Source organism: Saccopteryx bilineata, chromosome 2, assembly GCF_036850765.1.
Source record: "Saccopteryx bilineata isolate mSacBil1 chromosome 2, mSacBil1_pri_phased_curated, whole genome shotgun sequence".
In the NCBI taxonomy this organism is placed as follows: Eukaryota; Metazoa; Chordata; class Mammalia; order Chiroptera; family Emballonuridae; genus Saccopteryx; species Saccopteryx bilineata.
Genome location: NC_089491.1, coordinates 155,055,151 through 155,075,372, shown reverse-complemented (window position 1 = coordinate 155,075,372; position 20,222 = coordinate 155,055,151). Strand labels below are relative to the sequence as shown.

The following is a 20,222-nucleotide window of genomic DNA, read 5'->3' as shown; positions in this document are numbered from 1 at the left end:
TTCATTTTACAAACGAATAAACAGTGTATCGAGAAGGTTCACTTGTCCAGGAACTGAAGGCAAGTCTCTCAAAGGCTATGTGCTCTGTCCCCTCCACCCCGCAGAACTGACTTCCATAACTTCAGGTTGAAACCCACTGAATTAGGTAATGCTGTGCTTTTAAGGAACAAAATCTCAGGGTCCACTCGAAATGCAGTTAGCTTAAAGCTGTTGTCTGGGAACCAGTGCCACCTAGGAGCGGGGTCCGTGATGGTCAGATGTCAGGGTGGCAGTGGGAGAAGTTAATTTATATATGAAATCTAATTCTGAGCGCCTTAGAGAACGCTTTGAATCCATTTCTCGCACGTGCTACAGAAAGCCCCTTGCACAAAGCAGCGCTCATCTGCTTCACCAGAGAGAAGGAAGGAGTGAGCATCCCATCACCACACACCCTTTCAGAGACTTGGTCTGTGGTCCAAATGAATTGGGCCTGTCACTTTTAAAATGTGTCTTTCCAGAAAGGAATGGAGAATTTATTATTTTCAAAACAGAGTGCTGCGGTGTTAACCTACAAGGCCCAAAGGTGGGCTGCATGCAATTCTGACTATGCCAATTCTGACCGTACCGGGCTGGAGCCCATTCCTTTATCATGTCATGTGCATCTGTTCCCATTAGCTGCTGCAATTGACATATCTTCCTATTTTATTTATTTAGTGTGGAGGTAAATATATATATATTTCATGAAATCAACTATTTGCTACCTCCAAGTAGATTAGAAACATTTAAAATGGAATTAATTTCTTCTTAGTGAGAAAAGCAACTCTAAACATGTAATAAAGATCAGAGTTTTTTTAAAAAAGGTTGGCAGGCAGTTAAGTGCATCCGATTGTGCTCCAGTTTCCGAGTGTGCTGCTGAGTGAGCACTGTCACTGGTTGTGGACAACAGGCCCAGGTGTGTCTCTCCACTTGCCCAGACAGTCTCTTTATAAGAATATTAAGATATTATATAAGCAATTATCAATCCTAAGTATTTTGTTAGAATATCACATAAATTTTTCACTGTGTTAGATGCTATAAGACAGTGGTCCCCAACCCCCGGGGCCGTGGGCCGGTACCGGTCCATGGGCCATTTGGTACCAGTCCACAGAGAAAGAATAAATAACTTACATTATTTCCGTTTTATTCATATTTAAGTCTGAACAATGTTTTATTTTTAAAAAATGACCAGATTCCCTCTGTTACATCCATCTAAGACTCACTCTTGACGCTTGTCTCAGTCATGTAATACATTTATCCGTCCCACCCTAAAGGCCGGTCTGTGAAAATATTTTCTGACATTAAACTGGTCTGTGGCCCAAAAAAGGCTGGGGAACACTGCTGTAAGAGATATCAAAGAAATGAAAGAAACTGTCCCTCCCCAAACGCAGGAGGATGGCCGTGGACTGCTCCGCCTTGAGTGTGGCACGAAGCCGGGGCTCACTGAGTCACTTCCTCCACGCCTGCATGCTCTCCTCAGAAGTAGGCTCCTGCGAGAAGTGGGAGGTGGTCTTCTGATAAGCCCTTCCATGGTGAACGCCTGAAAAGTGTCTAAAGCCCAAAGCCCCAGTCTCAGCGCCAGGAGCAGCGAGGAAACGCACTCTCCCTGGGCCTCTTTTTAGGAACTGCAAGATGAGAATCTGCCTTCTGTGCAGCCACCTAGAGATCTTCTTAGAGTCCAGAATAAAAAGGACTGTAGAAATGCAAAGCTTTATTTATTACTACCATTCAGCAGGAAGTGATTCGTAGGACCACTCCTATGGGCCTTAACAACCAGGCAAGGGCTCTTCTGATGCCTCCCAGGACTGAGCTCCTTGTCTCTGAACACAAGGGTCAGTCTGCTACACAGCTTGAAGAATCCCCATCATTATGGCCCTGAACCATCCACAAACTCTCCTCAGAGGCTCAGAAAAGGCTTTATATTCCTCTGTGACCTTCCTCTCTGCACGTTTTGCTAAAAATGATAAAATGTTCATCTGGAGGCACAGGCAGGCGTATTCTGCTAGTTGGGTCCAAAAGAAACAGCACGAGCTGGGATACACGAGCTGTGACCAGGAATCGGGCCATTTCTGGACTCCTAGAACCACTATCCTCTAGAAACTAGTTATAAATTCCTTTAGAAAGAATTTCCCTTCAAAGGCCTGCGGAAAACAGGCCAATCGGATTTTTACAAAGGAAAGGTTTATTTTGTTTGGTACAACCAAACCAGCATTCCTTTCAAAGGTGGGTAAGGCGCAATGAAGGTTAGTCTGTGGGGTGACACTGCCACCTGGTGGTGGACATGCACTGCAGCGGGAGGAGCGCAGCTATGGGAACACCACACGGTCCTGTATTCACAGAAATCACCAGAGCTATTGGAAAGAAAACCAAGTTTCCAGATCAGCCCTCCCTACAAAGAGCCTGATTCTTCTAGAAAAGACCCCATATATATATAAGAAAAAAATAAACTCGGCATTTACTGCATGATGAGCAAAGAATTTTTTTTCTACCCACTCAATTCTCAGTATCAGGTGTACTGAAGGATGTATTTTTTTTTTAATTTTTCCATTGATTGAGAGAGAGAGAAGCATTAACTTGTTCCACTTAGTTGTTTCACCTGGTTGTGCATTCATTGGTTACTTTTTGTATGGGCCCAGACAGGGGATTGAACCCCTGACTTTGGTGTGCCAGGCTGACGCTCTATCCATTTATTCACCTGGCCAGGGCCATTTTTTTTTAAGTTTGACTGAAAAAAGTCTGAAACATTTTACTTTGTATTTACACATATATATTTTTAAAGGCAGAAACATTTACAGCAACAACACTTAACAGGAATGACCTTGAGCTGAAGGGCCCTGAAAATCAGTTTTTAAATGTTTGCTTTCACATAGTCTTTTTCATGGCTGCTTGTGTCATGTTGACGAGATAGGCTTCGTAGATTATATTTAAGAAGTTGTCGTCATTCTGGAAGACAAAATGAAAAGACCGACAGAATGTAAACTGGTGAGCAGGAACAAAAGGCTTCTTTTGTCTCGGAGCTGAACTGGTGCCTTGATTTTAAGGTGCTCATCTCTACCTACTTGTCTAACACCTGCTGGTTTTTAATTGCACATGTGAATGCTAAGCTGGGGTGAAGGCCAGGCCCCAGTACGCCTCTGCTACATACAGCACAGATGGCCAGCCCAGCTGAGCGGTGTATGGAACGAGGCTCACTCATGAAAATCCAGGGTCTGTTGGGAAAGCACAGAGGTCCCCAATGGAAGGAGAGATAGGGCGGACTTGATAGGTCAGCGCTTCTCCAAATCTGGTGAGCAGTTTGCTAGTCATTCCTAACGGTCCTCCAATGCAAACACTTTGTTTCTGACATTAGTTAAGGTGTTACTTGCAACATGCTTCGTTAGTATCTCATCAAAGCTGGTACAATTCTCTCATTGGTTATCGAAAGTTTCTGGCCTTGGCAAGAGGAGAGCAGTTAGCCTGGCGGTCCCTGGGCTCCTCTGCCTGGCAGAGGGCTGAGGGAGTCATGGGTCTAATCGGTGGTTTTGTTTTTAATTCTGGAGACTTCTGCCTCCCACCCCAACTCTAAAGCTTCAGCAGCCCGCCCACATTGCACACCCTCTGCATTCCCGCCCAGCACCCACACTCACAGCCTTATTCTCACGCAATGATGGAGAGCCACTCTGTTTTTCCTACAAAGTGGCCAAAAAGTCCCTACTATGTCTCACCAACAGGCAAACGCTAAAAACAGACTGGTTGGTGACTTCTAACAGTTCATCATGAAAATATGCCTAAAGCGTGGGAAAAAGTAAAATGCACGCAGGGAGTGGAGGGAAAATAACTTCTAACTACCAATGTCCAGGGACTGCTCCAGACTTCCAGAGTCTTGGCTCCTGAACAGAGATCTTGGAGCAATGTGATTTAAATGGATGGAGCCAGAAGAAATATGGAACTTTGAAATTCAAAATTTTTCCCCTTTATTGCTCACAGACGTCCTAAGTCCTCATGAACTCACCACTGCTGGTGGCCTGACAGTCGTCTCTGCCCCTCTTCAGCAGACATCAGTCCACTCTCACACTGACAGTGGGGGTCCACCCCATTCCTGCCACCCTCTCTAAAATACGTCACCATTAAAAAATGTTTTTACTAATAGAGACCATTTTCCCTTTAGCTGCAAAAGTGCCAGTCTGCTCTCTAAAAGCCATCTGGAGCTTAAGCCAAATACCACAAAAATTCTCTTAGAGACTGTCTATCAAAATGATACCTAAGATGTTGACTGAGGTGTGTGAAGTCTGGAGGGAAGCCCTGGACTTCCCAAGGCCTGCTGCTCTTTGTGGCTGTGTCTGAGGGGTGACTGCTGGAAACGGCCAGAGGCTGCGGCCAGGATGTTTCCTGCCTGCCTCCCCCCCCATTTCCGCCCCCAGCAGCCCTGTCCCCCTCTTGCCACAGCACCCCTTGCAGCCCCCCATGGGCAGTGGCGGGGAGCATCTGAGCCAGATTAGCTGGGTAACCACAGGCCAGTCATTAGACAGTTTCCCTGTCTCTAAAATAGAAAAAATAAGTGTTGTTTTATAAGGGTTCAATGATTGAATGTATGCGTAGCATGACAACTGTGCCTGGTACAGCCCGCTCTATGGAAGTGTTAGCTGTTACTGTTGCCATTTCATAGAGACAAGTAAGACACACGGCTCACTCTGTCCTGCCCGAACAAACAGGCTCCAAAATTACATGTAAACTTTGCTCCTTGTTCAGCAGTCTGCTTGAACTCTTCACTAAGCACCACCGCTTGCTCAAGACATCACCTCTATCAATGATGAGCTGTTGGTGTGGGCACCCCACAGCGCCTACAGCCCTTAGTTGTACAGTGTCTGCTTCCTGTGCGATTACGGGTTGTAGGTGCTGTCAGGACTCTGAACCTCAGTTGCTAAGGACAGGGCCACTGTGGTGTAGGGCGGGCAGCCACATTGCCCTCCCCTTCCTGGGCAGCACTGAGTAGGCACTCGCTAACCGAGTCCTGTCCCCCGTGGAGAGCAGCAAACAAGCAGGATGGTAGAGGTGAGACGGGACGATGGGCTCTCCTACCTGAATGAGGAAGAGCAGCACTTCCTGAAGCTGCAGCTTGGTGAGCGGGCTGCTGCCGCGTGCGGAAGGCTCCGGGCTCTGCAGAGGGCAGAGGAGGTCGCTGGGCGCGGCGGCTAGCTCCCGGCCTCCCAGAGGCAAGAGCCGGCTGTCCCTCTCCTTTGGTGGGCTACAGGCGGGCTGCGTGAACAGCACGGGGGACATGAGCACAGAAGGAGCAACCGTAGCTGAGGTGCACTGAGGCGAGATGACCTGCTCATGGAAAATACATACACAGAGGGCAGGAGTAAGGAGCAGCTCACTGAACAACAGGTACAGAGAGAGGCCGCTCCTTGCAGGAGTGGATGTTGGTGAGTTTAAATCTTAATTGTTCACAACTTCACTAGACAGGAAGAGCTCATAGGAGCACGGATTCCTGTTCAGCCATTACAAACAGCTCCAACAGTCTGTCGTGGTGACTCTCTCTCACTGTGTGCAGAGCCTGGCCTCGGAGGGACACTTCATTTTTCTGAATGACTGTCATCACTTGGCAACACGCATGCAGGACTGCTGGCCTTGTCCTCAGGGCTAGTTGTCTACTACTCTGACCTGACGCTCCAACAGCCTACTTGAGTTCTGGCGCACACATGTCCCCACCCCCCACCCCGGGTTCTCCATGGAGGGACAGCTATAAGAGCAGCCCTTCTTGCTCCCTTCTCAGCAGGAGGGAGGTGTGACTCCAGGGCTGTCCCTCCTGGGTGCTTCCTGACGGGACCTGCCTGCTTTTCCGTGACCCAGGGGCAGGGCCCTGGAGACTGGTCATGCCCAGCACTGGCAGTGACTCATCTGTCAGCATGAGTCCGTCTACCTCACTTGGTTAGCAAACCTAAAACCAAGTTTTCCAACAGCTTTTCTGGTTATGCAAGAGACCCTTTGATCCATATCTGACTGGCTCCTACTCTCTCTCATCTGTGCTGTCAGCTTCTCACATCCCACAGGAACTTGGGGGGGGGGGCGATAGGAAGGCCAGCAATCTAGAAACTGCTCTAGTTTTATTATTACTCCTTTGGTATCTCTTTGGGCAGAAACTAGCCTGGAGGAAGGCAGGTGGTCTCAGAAGAGGGGTGGAGGGGACACTCCTGAGGATGGGTGGCTGCGTGTGGGTGGACAGTGACAGTGTACACTTCGTACTTGGCCCAACACCTGGCAGCACTGGAAAGAAAAGAGAATTGTTCATGCATATGTCTATGTCCAGCTGTCACCCCATTTTCCTAGTGTCCAATCTAAATCATCAAAGAGAAAAAGTCAAATAAAAAAGGGGATAACATTACACTGAAATGAGGATGAGTGACAGTTTCTATAGAAACAGGTACTGGGATTTGAGATTTTAATGAAAATATATGAGCACTCTGAAGCAGTGCCTCATCAACTCAAAGACTATGCCACGTGCTCATAATCTTGGTTTCCAAAAAGTGGAAGATTTCTGACAAAGCATAAGCTACTTGCCAAAGTATGACAAACAGCCAGTGATGATACATGTCAGAGGGAGAACGTCCTACTTGTTAAACCCGTCGTATTCTCAGTGAATCTGTACCAATCCAAATGAGAAAAGAAGCCCAATCTCCAGACATCACCCCCAGGCATAAAATAGCTTGTGGTTTCTTCACTGTTCTAAGTTACTGACCTACTGACTAGGTTACTGATGAACACAGAGAACCATCTTCTTGAAGGACAGACGACTTCTAAACATCATTATTTCTGCTCTCTGGAAATGTGTGTTGAGGGGCTAGGTGGCACAATTTCCCTCTCTTCCAGCTTCATGAAGCTGTACAGATGATATCAACTAAAACAGGCTGCACCTTTACGGGGCTAATGGCATGATTCTCCTGTTGAGCTGACGCACCGCCAGGCCTGCGGGCTCTGCAGACAGTGTGTCTGTGCTCCTCGTTGCCCTGAGCCCACATGCAGCACAAGGCCTGGCAGGCAGTAAGTGCTCAGAAATATTTACTGAACAAATGAACAAACAACAATTTATTGTAGACTAAAATAACAGGAAGAGCTCAGATGTTTGATATCCCAGAATGATTTCAATGCAGACCATAAGTTTGCACAGTTAAAAGATTAGGATCCGCCCTGGCCGGTTGGCTCAGCGGTAGAGCGTCGGCCTAGCGTGTGGAGGACCCGGGTTCGATTCCCGGCCAGGGCACACAGGAGAAGCGCCCATTTGCTTCTCCACCCCTCCGCCGCGCTTTCCTCTCTGTCTCTCTATTCCCCTCCCGCAGCCGAGGCTCCATTGGAGCAGAGATGGCCCGGGCGCTGGGGATGGCTCTGTGGCCTATGCCTCAGGCGCTAGAGTGGCTCTGGTCGCAACATGGCGACGCCCAGGATGGGCAGAGCATCGCCCCCTGGTGGGCAGAGCCTCGCCCCATGGTGGGCGTGCCGGGTGGATCCCGGTTGGGCGCATGCGGGAGTCTGTCTGACTGTCTCTCCCTGTTTCCAGCTTCAGAAAAAATGCAAAAAACAAAAAAACAAAAAAACAACAAAAAAAAAAAAACAAAAACAAAAAAAAAAAGATTAGGATCCGCCACGTCTATGTTTTTTCCCATGTCCATTTTCAGACCTTATAACATTGCGAAGATTTTACTCTACAAATAAAGTATCTCTGAAAGGAGGGAATCTTCCAGGCTGCTAAGCAAAGAAAAGCTTCAGCATGTTAAGGTGGTAATGAGATGCAAAGAGGAGGCTTTGGCACACTGTTCTAAACAGAAATGTCCCTAGAGCACACGCAGGCACTGATTCTGAAGTTCACTGCATTACAGTAGCTCCCCCCCTCCCCCCCAGTGACTGTTTACCTGGAAAAGAGAAGTCTGCTTTTCTGTGCTGGATGTTCTGTCAATCCAGGACTCCAAGGGCTTCCCTGTCCTACAGCTCTTGGTTGGCACAGGAAACTTAGCTGCCAAGGCTGGTCGGCTCGACGCGTGCAGCTGCTGTTCCTGCTGCACGATCTGAAGCTTTTGCAGTAACTCTTGAGGAGAGATCACTCCAGAGCCACTCGTCTGACTGCCAGAGAGGGGGAGCATTTGTCTTGGGTGTGTGGACTGATCTTTTTCACCAACCTGATGTCCTAGTGTCTGAGGTGGGAGCGAGCCATTGAAATACACCAGCTGTGGCTGAGCCGCCCCCGTTCTCGGCATTGTGGCTGTGGCAGTGGTGAGGGCGGTGCTGAAGCTTGAGGCGGCTGAGCTGGCCGGCGCTGGCGTGCCAAGGTTGCTCCTGCTCACCGCCCCTGGGGCACTCTGAAGCTTCTCCAACAGGTTCTGAGTTCTGGGAGCACTGTGGACACGCGGACAAGTTCCAGTGCTCTGGAGAGGCCCTGGTTGGACAGGTCCAGTAAAGTCCTCCCCAGCAGAAGGGGCACTGCCATTTTTGCAGGGCCGGTTTTCAGGCAGCTCTGACAGTGGGTGCAGGTCTGCACTCCTGACTAGGAGTTTCTGAATGGCTGGGCATAGCTGCTTCTCAATGGGGGATGGGTGTCTCCTGTGTTCCTCATAGGACAGGGACCGTACAACCCCCTGCCTAAGTGGAAGCTTCTCCTGGTGTTGCTGGTGGAGGGTGTGTGGAGGCATCACAGCTTCCTGACATGCAGCTTTGTCCTCCTTCCCAAAGAGCACTGTCAACGATAAGTGTTGGGGTTCAGGGTCTATGGTCTGAAAAAAATAAAAATGTCTCAAAATGGGTCTATACACACTTTATTTGAATGGGGGCTATGATATAATTTACCTAATCAATAGTTTCTTCTGTTTATAAAGGATCAACTGGAGAGAATGAAAAAACTTAATTTTAATAAACTTCACAAAAATTTAGACCTTCTTAATGTCAGTAATTTCCACTACATGCTGCCCTACCATTCTGAAGACAGCCATTACATTTTACTTTCTGTTGACTGATGAAACAGGACTGTGATCCTTGATGGGCCTGGGGTGCACAGATTGGGAACCACTATGCTACAAAATTATATACACTCATAGGTAAACATTCTCTCCCACACGAAGTCCATCTAACCTTGCAAAGTATAAGAAGCTACTGAGAATATACAGGTAAATATGAGGATTTCAGAATTCCCGGTAGCTTTTCACAGGATTATAAAAATTTAGGATAAGCATGAGGGTCTTCAAACTTTTTATAAAAACCGCCCACTTTTGCAGTGCTGGTCAACCTGGTCCCTACCGCGCAACCAAACAGCGCTGCGATTGGCCCACCATGAAAGCTGGACCGCCCACCAGTGGGCGGTAGGGACCAGGTTGACCAGCACTGCAAAAGTGGGCGGTTTTTATAAAAAGTTTGACGACCCCCTTTCAACTAAGTGAACCCTGAGAAAGAAGTTACCTATTAAGAAGGAATCCTGGTGGCTAATTGGGCTCAATTTTTTTTTTAAAGGAGCCTATAAGATATTTTTACACAGGGGCCTCAGAGGCAAATAGCCCTTCAGATCAAACTGGGAGGATCTGGAGACATCACTTGCATGAAAACAGACAAATCAGCATCAGGGGGAGGGACTTCTGTGTACATAAACCAGCCCCCTCTGGCTCTGGGAGCACACTTAGCCTTGGCATAAAATTGAGAGAAGTCTTGCAGGAGCATAACAGAGCAGTGCAGAACAGCACAGACACACACAGAATGGAGTAGACCCGCACCGCTCAAAGCAGACTGGCCTAGAGCAAGCAGACCAGTGAGGGACAGAGCGGACAGAGCTGTCTAGCCAGAGAGGGGTCTGGCCAAGGGCTGCGTCATAGCCTTCTGGGCTTTACCACCGTCCAGCCATTTTGCACTGAATCAAGTTTCATTCTCCACTGTGCTCCAAATTAGGGATTCCTGTTGGCATTGAATTGGAGCAAACTACCACTGGTTGACAGCTATATAAATACAAGTAGCTTTAAAAGAATCATCAAATCATAAAGTCTACCTTGACCTGGCCAATTACAAAACTGCTTCTTTCCTGCTCGACATTATCTCTGCCTTTTTCTGTCGCTTTCTGCATTATTGGGCTAAGAAAACAGAAGTTTCATTCCCAAATCGACATATTCCCCCTTCCATTAAAATAACAAATTTCCACGGAAAGCAAAAGATAATTAGAAATGACTTATTTTTTAAAAAAACAAAGATTTTCATTAACCAGTCTTTATGTCTTTTGGCTCCATGTTCGTTTTCAAAATTGACTTAAAATTACAAATCCTTTAAAAAAACTTTAATGAAGAATAATTGTAAGAAATAAAAACAGCCACATATATTTACTATCAATAATGGGACTTGCAAATCAGCAATTTGTTAATGCTTTGGTATTCTGAAATATATATATATATATATATATATTCACATATGGGCATATTCATACAAAACTGCTATCATATTTATAATTAGATGCAAATACAATGAGAAATCATCAGTCTAAACGGCACTCTAACACCACTCTTTAGGACAGGCAACCCATCCTGTATTCACAGTGGCCCAGCATTGCACCTGGTACAAAATAGGTGCTCAGAAATGTCGATCTGAATTTTGTTGCCCTAGCTATCGTTTTCACAGTGGCCTTGGAAAACCAACCATCAACCTCAGGAGAATAGAGACCTCATGGGTAATATTCCTGTTAACTCTGATAATGTTATTAGTTTGCTGTTTTCTTAAAAAGTAGATTAAGGAGTTCAAGTCTACAAGAGATTACTCCAGAGTATGGTACATGTCAAAATTAAAATTTTTAACCCCTTTTGAGGAAGAGTAAATAATTAATAATAACAAAATATTAACTTGAAATCTTGTTTGGGTTTACCTTAAAGCATCCTCGAACAGCACCAGGCCCGCCCTGGACTGCACTCACTGCACTCTGGGAAAGAGCCCGAGGAGACGCGGGCAGTGAGAGCGGAGATTCGCGTACCTGGCTGGGCAGGGGGCTGCGCGGCTGCTGGTGTTCACTGGGCTTCACTGGGATTGGTTTGATGAGATTGGGGTTGTCATAAATAGCGGATGCACTGGTTATCTGTTTTGGCTCTGAACAGGTTTTACACTGAAATGGAAAAAAAAGAATCTCATTTTTGATGAAAAAGAAGCTTTATTCTCTTAAAAGAACATAACCTACCTTCCGTCTTGTTCTTTATTTTATCTAATTCATAGCTATTTTTTGATAGACTTCCACGTACAAAGGAAAATCTCTTAATTTTCTCTGATTGAACTATATTTGAGAAATAAATTTAAATTTAATTTTTCTTAGTTGCATAATTCAGTGCCCTAAAATGTTACCAACAGTATCAGCCTACAGAACCTAGAAGATTTTAGATACTTGGATTCTTGAAAGGCTATTGATATGCTTAAGTAATAGTTTCAAAATATACAGTTCAATGCTTTCCGATGACAAAGCTATTCCTTGAATACCATGTCTGGATTGCCATAGGGTTTTATTCACCCATTAGCCATGGATTTATAATTGGAGAGCTGTATCATCAAAGTAACTAACCCTTTTTGGTCTACAAACCAAAAAAGTAAAGCTGATTCAAACCACTGATTTAACAATTACTAACATCATCTTTATTTAATAAGTGACTTTTTGGATAAACAGAGTAATTCAAATCTGAGTGTTCTGAGCCATTCGCTACAAATTAGAATTTCACAGAGATAGAGACAAGAGACATGCCTCATCATTTCAAATACTGAATCATTATCATACATTAATCTCACCAACCATGCAATTGCTGACACAGTAGGATCCGTACCAGAAAGAGCGCAGCAGTGATGTTGGCGTCTATCTTACTAGAACACCAAATGTAACTGAGAAAAAAAATGCTAGCTTCTGCACTATAGACTTGCTATCGCACCGCTAGCTTCTTTATATTCCTTTATAAAAAACTGAATTTATTGGGGTGACACAGGTAAACAAAACCATACAAGTTTCAGGTGCACAATTCTACAACACATCTCTGTACACAGTACTGTGTGTTCACCACCCCAAGTCAAGTCTCCATCTATCACCGTTTATCCCCCCTTCACCTTCTTCCACCCCACCCTCTGCAATCACGACACTATTGTCTGTGTCCACAAGCTTTTACTTTTTGTCCTTTTTTGCTCAATCCCTCCAACTCCCCCCAACCCTCCCCCTACAGCTATCAGCCAGCTCTCTATGTATGAGCCTGTCTCTATTTTGCTTGTTAGTTCACTTTGTTCATTAGATTCTACACGAGTGAAATCATAATGCATGTCTTTCTCTGTCGGATTTATTTCATTTAGCATAATAATCTCCAGGTTCATCCATGCTGTCACAAAAGGCAAGATTTCCTTCTTTTTTTTTAGCTGAGTAATATTCCATTAGGAAAATGTCCCACAGCTTTTGTATCCACTCATCCACTGATAGACACTTGGGCTGCTCCTAAATCTTCCTATTGTAAATAATGCTGCAATAAACATGAGGGTGCATATATATCCTTTCGAATTAGTGTTTTGGGTTTCTTATGGTAAATTTCCAGAAGAGGAATTGCTGGGTTATAAGGCAGCTCATTTTTTTGTTTGTTTGTTTGTTTTTTAATTTTACTAGGGTGACATCAATAAATCAGGGTACATATGTTCAAAGAAAACATGTCGGCCCTGGCCGGTTGGCTCAGTGGTAGAGCGTCGGCCTGGCATGCAGAGGTCCCGGGTTCCATTCCCAGCTAGGGCACACAGGAGAAGCGCTCATCTGCTTCTCCACCCCTCCCCCTCTCCTTCCTCTCTGTCTCTCTCTTCCCCTCCCGCAGCCGAGGCTCCAGTGGAGCAAAGATGGCCCAGGCGCTGGGGATGGCTCCTTGGCCTCTGCCCCAGGCGCTAGAGTGGCTCTGGTCGCAACAGAGCAATGCCCCAGAGGGGCAGAGCATCACCCTCTGGTGGGCAGAGCATCGCTCCCTGGTGGGCGTGCCGGGTGGATCCCGGTCGGGCGCATGCGGGAGTCTGTCTGACTGTCTCTCCCCGTTTCTAGCTTCAGAAAAATACAAAAAAAAAACAAAAAGAAAAGAAAACATGTCCAGGTTATCTTGTCAATCAATTATGTTGCAAACCCATCACCCAAAGTCAGATTGTCCTCCGTCACCTTCTATCTAGTTTTCTTTGTGCCCCACCTCCCCCTTTTCCTCTCCTCCGCCCCAACCACCACACTCTTATCAATGTCTCTTAGTCTCGTTTTTATGTCCCACCTACGTATGGAATAATGCAGTTCTTGGTTTTTTCTGATTTACTTATTTCACTTCGTACAATGTTATCAAGATCCCACCATTTTGTTGTAAATGATCCGATGTCATCATTTCTTATGGCTGAGTAGTATTCCATAGTGTATATGTGCCACATCTTCTTTATCCAGTATTCTATTGAAGGGCTTTTTGGTTGTTTCCATGTCTTGGCCACTGTGAACAATGCTGCAATGAACATGGGACTGCATGTGTCTTTACGTATCAATGTTTCTGAGTTTTGGGGGTATATACCCAGTAGAGGGATTGCTGGGTCATAAGGTAGTTCTATTTTAAGTTTTTTGAGGAACCACCATACTTTCTTCCATAATGGTTGTACTACTTTACATTCTCACCAGCAGTGAATGAGGGTTCCTTTTTCTCCACAGCCTCTCCAACATTTGCTATTACCTGTCTTGTTAATAATAGCTAATCTAACAGGTGTGAGGTGGTATCTCATTGAAGTTTTGATTTGCATTTCTCTAATAACTAATGAAGATGAGCATCTTTTCATATATCTGTTGGCCATTTGTATTTCTTCCTGAGAGAAGTGTCTGTTCATGTCCTCTTCCGATTTTTTTATTGGATTGTTTGTTTGTTTGTTGTTGAGTTTTATGAGTTCTTTGTATATTTTGGATATTAGGCCCTTATCTGAGCTGTTGTTTGAAAATATCATTTCCCATTTAGTTGGCTGTCTGTTGGCAGCTTGTTTTCCACACTGGCTGTACCAGTCTGCATTCCCACAAACAGTGCACAGGTTTCCCTTTTCTCCACTTCCTCATCAACACTTGTTTATTGATTAACTGGTGATAGCCATATTGACAGGTGTGAGGTGATATCTCATTGCAGTTTTAACTTGCATTTTTATGATGATCAGTGACGTTGAGCAACTTCTCAGGTTTATTGGCCATCTGTATGTCTTCTTTGGAAAATGTCTATTTGGGTCCTTTTCTCACTTTTTAATTGGATTGTTTGTTTTATTTGGTGATGATTTATTTGGTAATTTCTTTATAAATTTTGGAAATTAACCCCTTATCACAGGGGTGGGGAACCTATGGCTCGCAAGCCAGATGTGGCAGTTTTGATGGCTGCATCTGGCTTGCAGACAAATCTTTTTTTTTTTTTTTTTTTTTTTTTTTTCTGAAGCTGGAAACGGGGAGAGACAGTCAGACAGACTCCCGCATGCGCCTGACCGGGATCCACCCGGCACGCCCACCAGGGGCGACGCTCTGCCCACCAGGGGGCGATGCTCTGCCCCTCCGGGGCGTCGCTCTGCTGCAACCAGAGCCACTCTAGCGCCTGGGGCAGAGGCCAAGGAGCCATCCCCAGCACCCGGGCCATCTTTGCTCCAATGGAGCCTTGGCTGCGGGAGGGGAAGAGAGAGACAGAGAGGAAGGAGGGGGTGGGGGTGGAGAAGCAAATGGGCGCTTCTCCTATGTGCCCTGGCCGGGAATCGAACCCGGGTCCCCCGCACGCCAGGCCGACGCTCTACCGCTGAGCCAACCAGCCAGGGCCATTGCAGACAAATCTTTAATAAAAATAATAATGTTAAAAATATAAAACATTCTCATGTATTACAATCCATTCATTTTCTACCACTCATGTTCATGGTTGTGGGTGGCTGGAGCCAATCACAGCTGTCCTCCAGGACAACACCAAATTTTTATTGGACAATGCGTAATGTACACAGGTTGTTGTAAGTTCAGGAAGTAAACTTCCTTCCTTTTAATCAAGTAGTCGGCTAGCTTATTGCAGAAACCTTTTTGATGAAGAAGATGGCTAAAAGAAAAAAAGATGAGGAGTATCATACTTTTCAGCAGAAATGGACAGAGGAATTCACCTTTGTGGAGAGAGCAGGATCTGCAGTGTGTCTAATATGCAATGATAAAATTGCATCAGTGAAACGGTCAAATATAAAGTGGCATTTCAACACATGCCATACTACATTTACATCAAAATATCCAGTGGGGGACAGCAGGAAGAAAGCATGTCAAGAGCTACTGTGCAGAGTGCAAGCTAGTCAGCAGCAACTCCGTGTTTGGACCCAACAAGGTGACTGGAATTTGGTTAGCTTGCTGGTGCTTTAGCAATTGTGAGAAATGGAAAGCCATTCACTGATGGGGAGTATGCCAAAACATTCATGCTTGATGTTGCCAATGAACTTTTTGATGACTTTTCAGATAAAGACAAGATAATCAAACGAATAAAAGACATGCCTCTGTCGGCAAGAACTGTTCACAATCATACCATCATGATGGCAAATCAAATTGAAGCAACACAAGTGAAGGACATAAATGCAGCACCATTCTTTTCTCTCGCTTTGGATGAGTCAACAGACGTAAGCCATTTATCCCAGCTCAACGTGATTGCAAGGTATGCTGTCGGTGACACACTATGTGAGGGAAGTCTTGATGTTTTGCCTATGAAAGAGACAATAAGAGGGGAGGATTTATTCAAGTCTTTCACTGAGTTCGCTAAAGAAAAAAATCTACTGATGGATAAACTTATTTCGGTGTGTACTGATGGTGCTCCGTGCATGGTGGGGAAAAACAGGATTCGTAGCACTTCTTCATGAACATGAAAAGAGACCCATCCTAAGTTTTCACTGCATCCTACATCAGGAGGCACTTTGTGCTCAGATGTGTGGTGAGCAGCTTGGTGAGGGGATGTCGCTGGTCATTCTGGTGGTCAACTTTATTGTTGCCCGAGCTTTAAATGATCACCAGTTTAAAACACTGCTGGATGAAGTTGGGAATAATTATCCTGGTCTGCTTCTGCATAGCAATGTGCATTGGTTGTTGAGGGAAGGTGCTCAGCCGTTTCGTGGTTTGTCTGAGTGAAATCCAGACTTTTCTTGAAATGAAAAACGTCGAGCATCCAGAGTTAGCTAACACTGAGTGGCTCCTGAAGTTCTACTATCTCATGGACATGACTGAACATCTGAACCAGCTCAATGTGAAAGTGCAAGGCATTGGAAATACAGTCTTATCCCTTCAACAAGCAGTGTTTGCATCTGAAAACAAGCTGGAACTCTTCATTGCCGACATTGAAACAGGTTGTTTACTACACTTTGAAAAACTGGGAGAGTTTAAAGATGCATGCACAGCAAGTGACCCTGCTTAACATCTTGATCTCCAGCAGCTAGCGGGCTTCATATCTAATCTCCTGCAGTCATTCAAAGCATGCTTTGGAGACTTTTGTGAGCACACTCGTCTTTTTAAGTTCATCACCCATCCACACGAGTGTGCAGTGGACAGCATTGACCTGAGTTACATCCCTGGTGTCTCCGTCAGAGATTGTGAGCTACAAGCTGCTGACCTGAAGGCCTCAAACATGTGGGTGAATAAGTTCAAGTCACTGAATGAAGATTTGGAAAGACTTGCACGACAGCAAGCAGAGTTTGTGAGCAAACACAAGTGGGGAAAAATTAAAAAACTTCAACCCACGGACCAGCAGATTGTCAAAACTTGGAACGCACTTCCCATCACATACCACACACTGCAGCATGTGAGTATTGCTGTACTGACAGTGTTTGGCTCTATGTATGCATGTGAGCAGTCTTTCTCACATCTAAAGAATGTTAAGGCCAACCTACGATCACGTTTAAAAGATGGAAGTCTCAACGCCTGCATGAAGCTTAACCTCACCGCATATCAACCAGACTACAAAGCCATCAGCAAAACCATGCAGCACCAGAAGTCGCATTAATGGTAAGAAGTACTTTATTCATCATTGGTTAGCAACAGCATAACAACATTATTAAAAAGAATTCAGAGACTTATTGTATTTTAAAAGTGTTGGTCTTACATAAAACGCACACATTTACTTGTATTTAGTGTTAAACATATTGTATGGCTCTCTTGGAATTACATTTTAAAATATGTGGCATTCATGGCTCTCTCAGCCAAAAAGGTTCCCGACCCCTGCCTTATCAGATGTATCATTGGCAAATATGTTTTTCTATTCAGTGAGTTGTCTTTTAGTTTTGGTGGTAATTTCCTTTGCTGTGCAAAAAAATTTTAGTTTGATGTAGTCCTATTTGTTTACTTTTTCTTTTATTTCCCTTGCTCAAGGGGATATATAAAAAAATATATTGCTACAAGAAATATCCAAGATTTTACTGCCTATGTTTTCTTCTAGCATTTTTATGGCTTTGAGTCTAATATTTAAGTCTTTAATTCATTTTGATTCTATTTTTGTATACAAAAATAAAAGGTGTAAGAAGGTGGTCTAGTTTCATTTTTTTTGGCATGTATCTGTCCAATTTTCCCAATACCATTTATATTGAATAGACTATATTTTCCCATTGTATGTTTCTGCCTCCTTTGTCAAATATTAACTAACTATAAAGTTGTAGGTTTATTTCTGGAATCTCTGTTCTGTTCTATTAAGCTATGTATCTGTTTTTATGCCAATACCATGCTGTTTTGATTGTTATAATCTTGTAGAGTTTGATATCAGCTAGCATGATTCCTCCAATTTTGTTCTTCTTTCTCAAGATCACCGTTGCCATTTGGGCTCTTTTGTGGCTTCATATAAACTTTTAGAATATTTGTTCTACAGTGTGTCTGTAAAGTCATGGTGCACTTTTGATCTGTCACAGGAAAGCAACAAAAGATGATAGAAATGTGAAATCTGCACCAAATAAAAGGAAAACTCTCCCAGTTTCATACCTATTCAGTGCAGTTCAATGTGGGCTCACGCAGATTTTTTAGGGCTCCTTAGGTAGCTATCCCATATAGCCTCTACAGACTCATCACTGACTGATGGCCTACCAGAATGGGGTTTCTCCACCAAACTGCTGGTTTCCTTCAACTGCTTATCCCACCAAGTAATATTATTCCTATGTGGTGGCACTTTGTTATAAACGCGCCAATATTCACGTTGCACTTTGGTCACGGATTCGAATTTAGCAAGCCACAGAACACACTGAACTTTCCTCTGTACCGTCCACATCTTGACTGGCATGGCCGTGGGCTGCTCCGCTATATACACAGTGTTACGTCATCATCTGTGCATGCGCACATGCTGCCACATAATCCTACAGAAACTGGGTAGGTTTTTCTTTTATTTGGTGCAGATTTCACATTTCTATCGTCTTTTGTTGCTTTCCTGTGACCGGTCAAAAGTGCACCATGACTTTACGGACACACTGTATTTCTGTGAAATATGCCATTGGTATCTTGATAGGAATTGCATTGAATCTATAGGTTATAGCACAGTTAGTTTCAACTGTTTAGTCAAGGCCTCAGATCAGAAACTATTTCACACTGGAATGTACTATAAACACAATCATGGCACTCAGAAACCTCAGGGTCCTAATGTGTTTTACAGTTACTGTGTTGTATTTTCTAATTCAAAGGAATAGAAGTAGGGAATCAATTATCACATTGTTCATTTCTGTTTATAAAGTTAACTGTACAAAGAACTAATTCTTTTATTCCAAAAATTCTGTAAATAATTTGGAATTGGTAGTATTAAATGGGGTGTAAAATCACTTTATGAATCATAAAATGTTATTGCTAATTCTTCTTAGGTGAATGACAGTGGTTAGTGATATGGCTGCAAGGACCAACTGGCCTGGCTTTTCAAGATATGGCTAAGCAACACAAGACAAGAGTACAGCCTACGATAGAGTCACTTACAAAATTTTAGCATAAAAAGACTTTAACTTCTGCTTGCTTTTAAAAGAAAAGTGGATGTTTAGCACATTATCACTGAATAATCCTTCTGTATTTCTTCATTCTTTCTAAGTTCAGGGAACTTGCATTTCAAGCTAAAAAAAAAACCCAAATTGATTTTTCTTACCTTCCGTATGCACATATCCATATGGACCAAGAAGCTGCTCTGTCTTTTGCTTACAAAAGATAGACATTTCTAGGTAAAATTGCCAGGGGCTGTTTTCTATGTCACTGTAATTGTCTACCTATCTATGAAGTCTTGCTTGTATATAAAAACTGCTGTCACCTGATCAGGTGGTGGTGCAGTGGGAGCATCAACCTGGGATGCTAAGGACCCAGGATTGAAACCGTGAGGTCACTGGCTTAAATGTGGGGTTGCCAGCTTGAGCATGGGATCACAGACATGACCCCATGGTCTCTGGCTTGAGCCCAAGGTCAATGGCTGGACTGGAGCCCCTCCCACCCCAGTCAAGGCACATATGAGAACCAATCAATGAACAGCTAAGGTGCCGCAACTAGGAATTAATGTTTTGATGCTTCTCATCTCTCTCCCTTCCTGTCTCTCTCTCTCTCTTACTACTAAAAAAAAATCACTCTCTATCAAATTGCTCAGAATTAAACAATCCTACACAATAGTTTGTAGCTTATTTCCAGTTGTTTAATTTTCTATGCTTCTCCTGATCCAAATAACTTTAAAATACTTGGGGGAAAAAACACAGTTTTGAAAAACATATATAATAGATTCTTCATAGAGAACCTGAGGCACTTCTCTAAAGCCTCAAAAACTATGTTACATAATTCTATTTTATCACACACAATAATATATTACCTACGCCAAGAGAAGAGTGTGAAAGAAAATACACCAAAAGTGTTAAAAATAAATATCTTTGGGTTATAGGATTATTTTTTATACTTTTTTAATTTTTCTCAATAATATATTTAACCTTATAAATAGATCTCAGCTCTATCTAGAAGAGAACTATTGATTCTTGTCTAAAATCACAAAACACAAAATAGTCTACTTTGGAGTACTAAGAACCTAACAATGTAGCCCTAGCCCATAGACCACTTCTGGTCTAGTTCTCTTTCTTCCTGAGCTTTGGTTATTTTATGGCTCATCTGCATGTCAACTAGAAGGAAGGAGGTAGAGATAACACTCAAATTGACACCATTGCTGCTTTATAGCAAATTCATACGAAGTTGTTTCTCAGGGGGAAAAGCACAAAATATTAACCCAAATAAGGTTTTCAAATTA

General features: G+C 43.9%; 1 protein-coding gene across 3 annotated transcripts in view; it reads right to left on the bottom strand.

The window, feature by feature from the left end:
• Nucleotides 1-1,091: 1,091 nt before the first annotated feature.
• DCP1B (decapping mRNA 1B) overlaps nt 1,092-20,222 on the bottom strand; it is a 74,745-nt gene continuing 55,614 nt past the window's right edge. Inside the window, exons 6-9 of one of the 3 annotated variants that reach the window (XM_066258233.1) lie at nt 10,874-11,107; nt 7,902-8,756; nt 5,074-5,250; nt 1,092-2,958 (exon numbers count right to left, since the gene is read on the bottom strand). In XM_066258233.1, the coding sequence (XP_066114330.1) occupies nt 2,878-2,958; nt 5,074-5,250; nt 7,902-8,756; nt 10,874-11,107 (1,347 nt within the window). In that variant the 3' untranslated portion in view covers nt 1,092-2,877. Of the gene's footprint in view, nt 2,959-5,073; nt 5,323-7,901; nt 8,757-10,873; nt 11,108-20,222 lie in introns of all 3 variants that reach the window. The other 2 variants (XM_066258232.1, XM_066258235.1) reach the window with 2 other exon arrangements.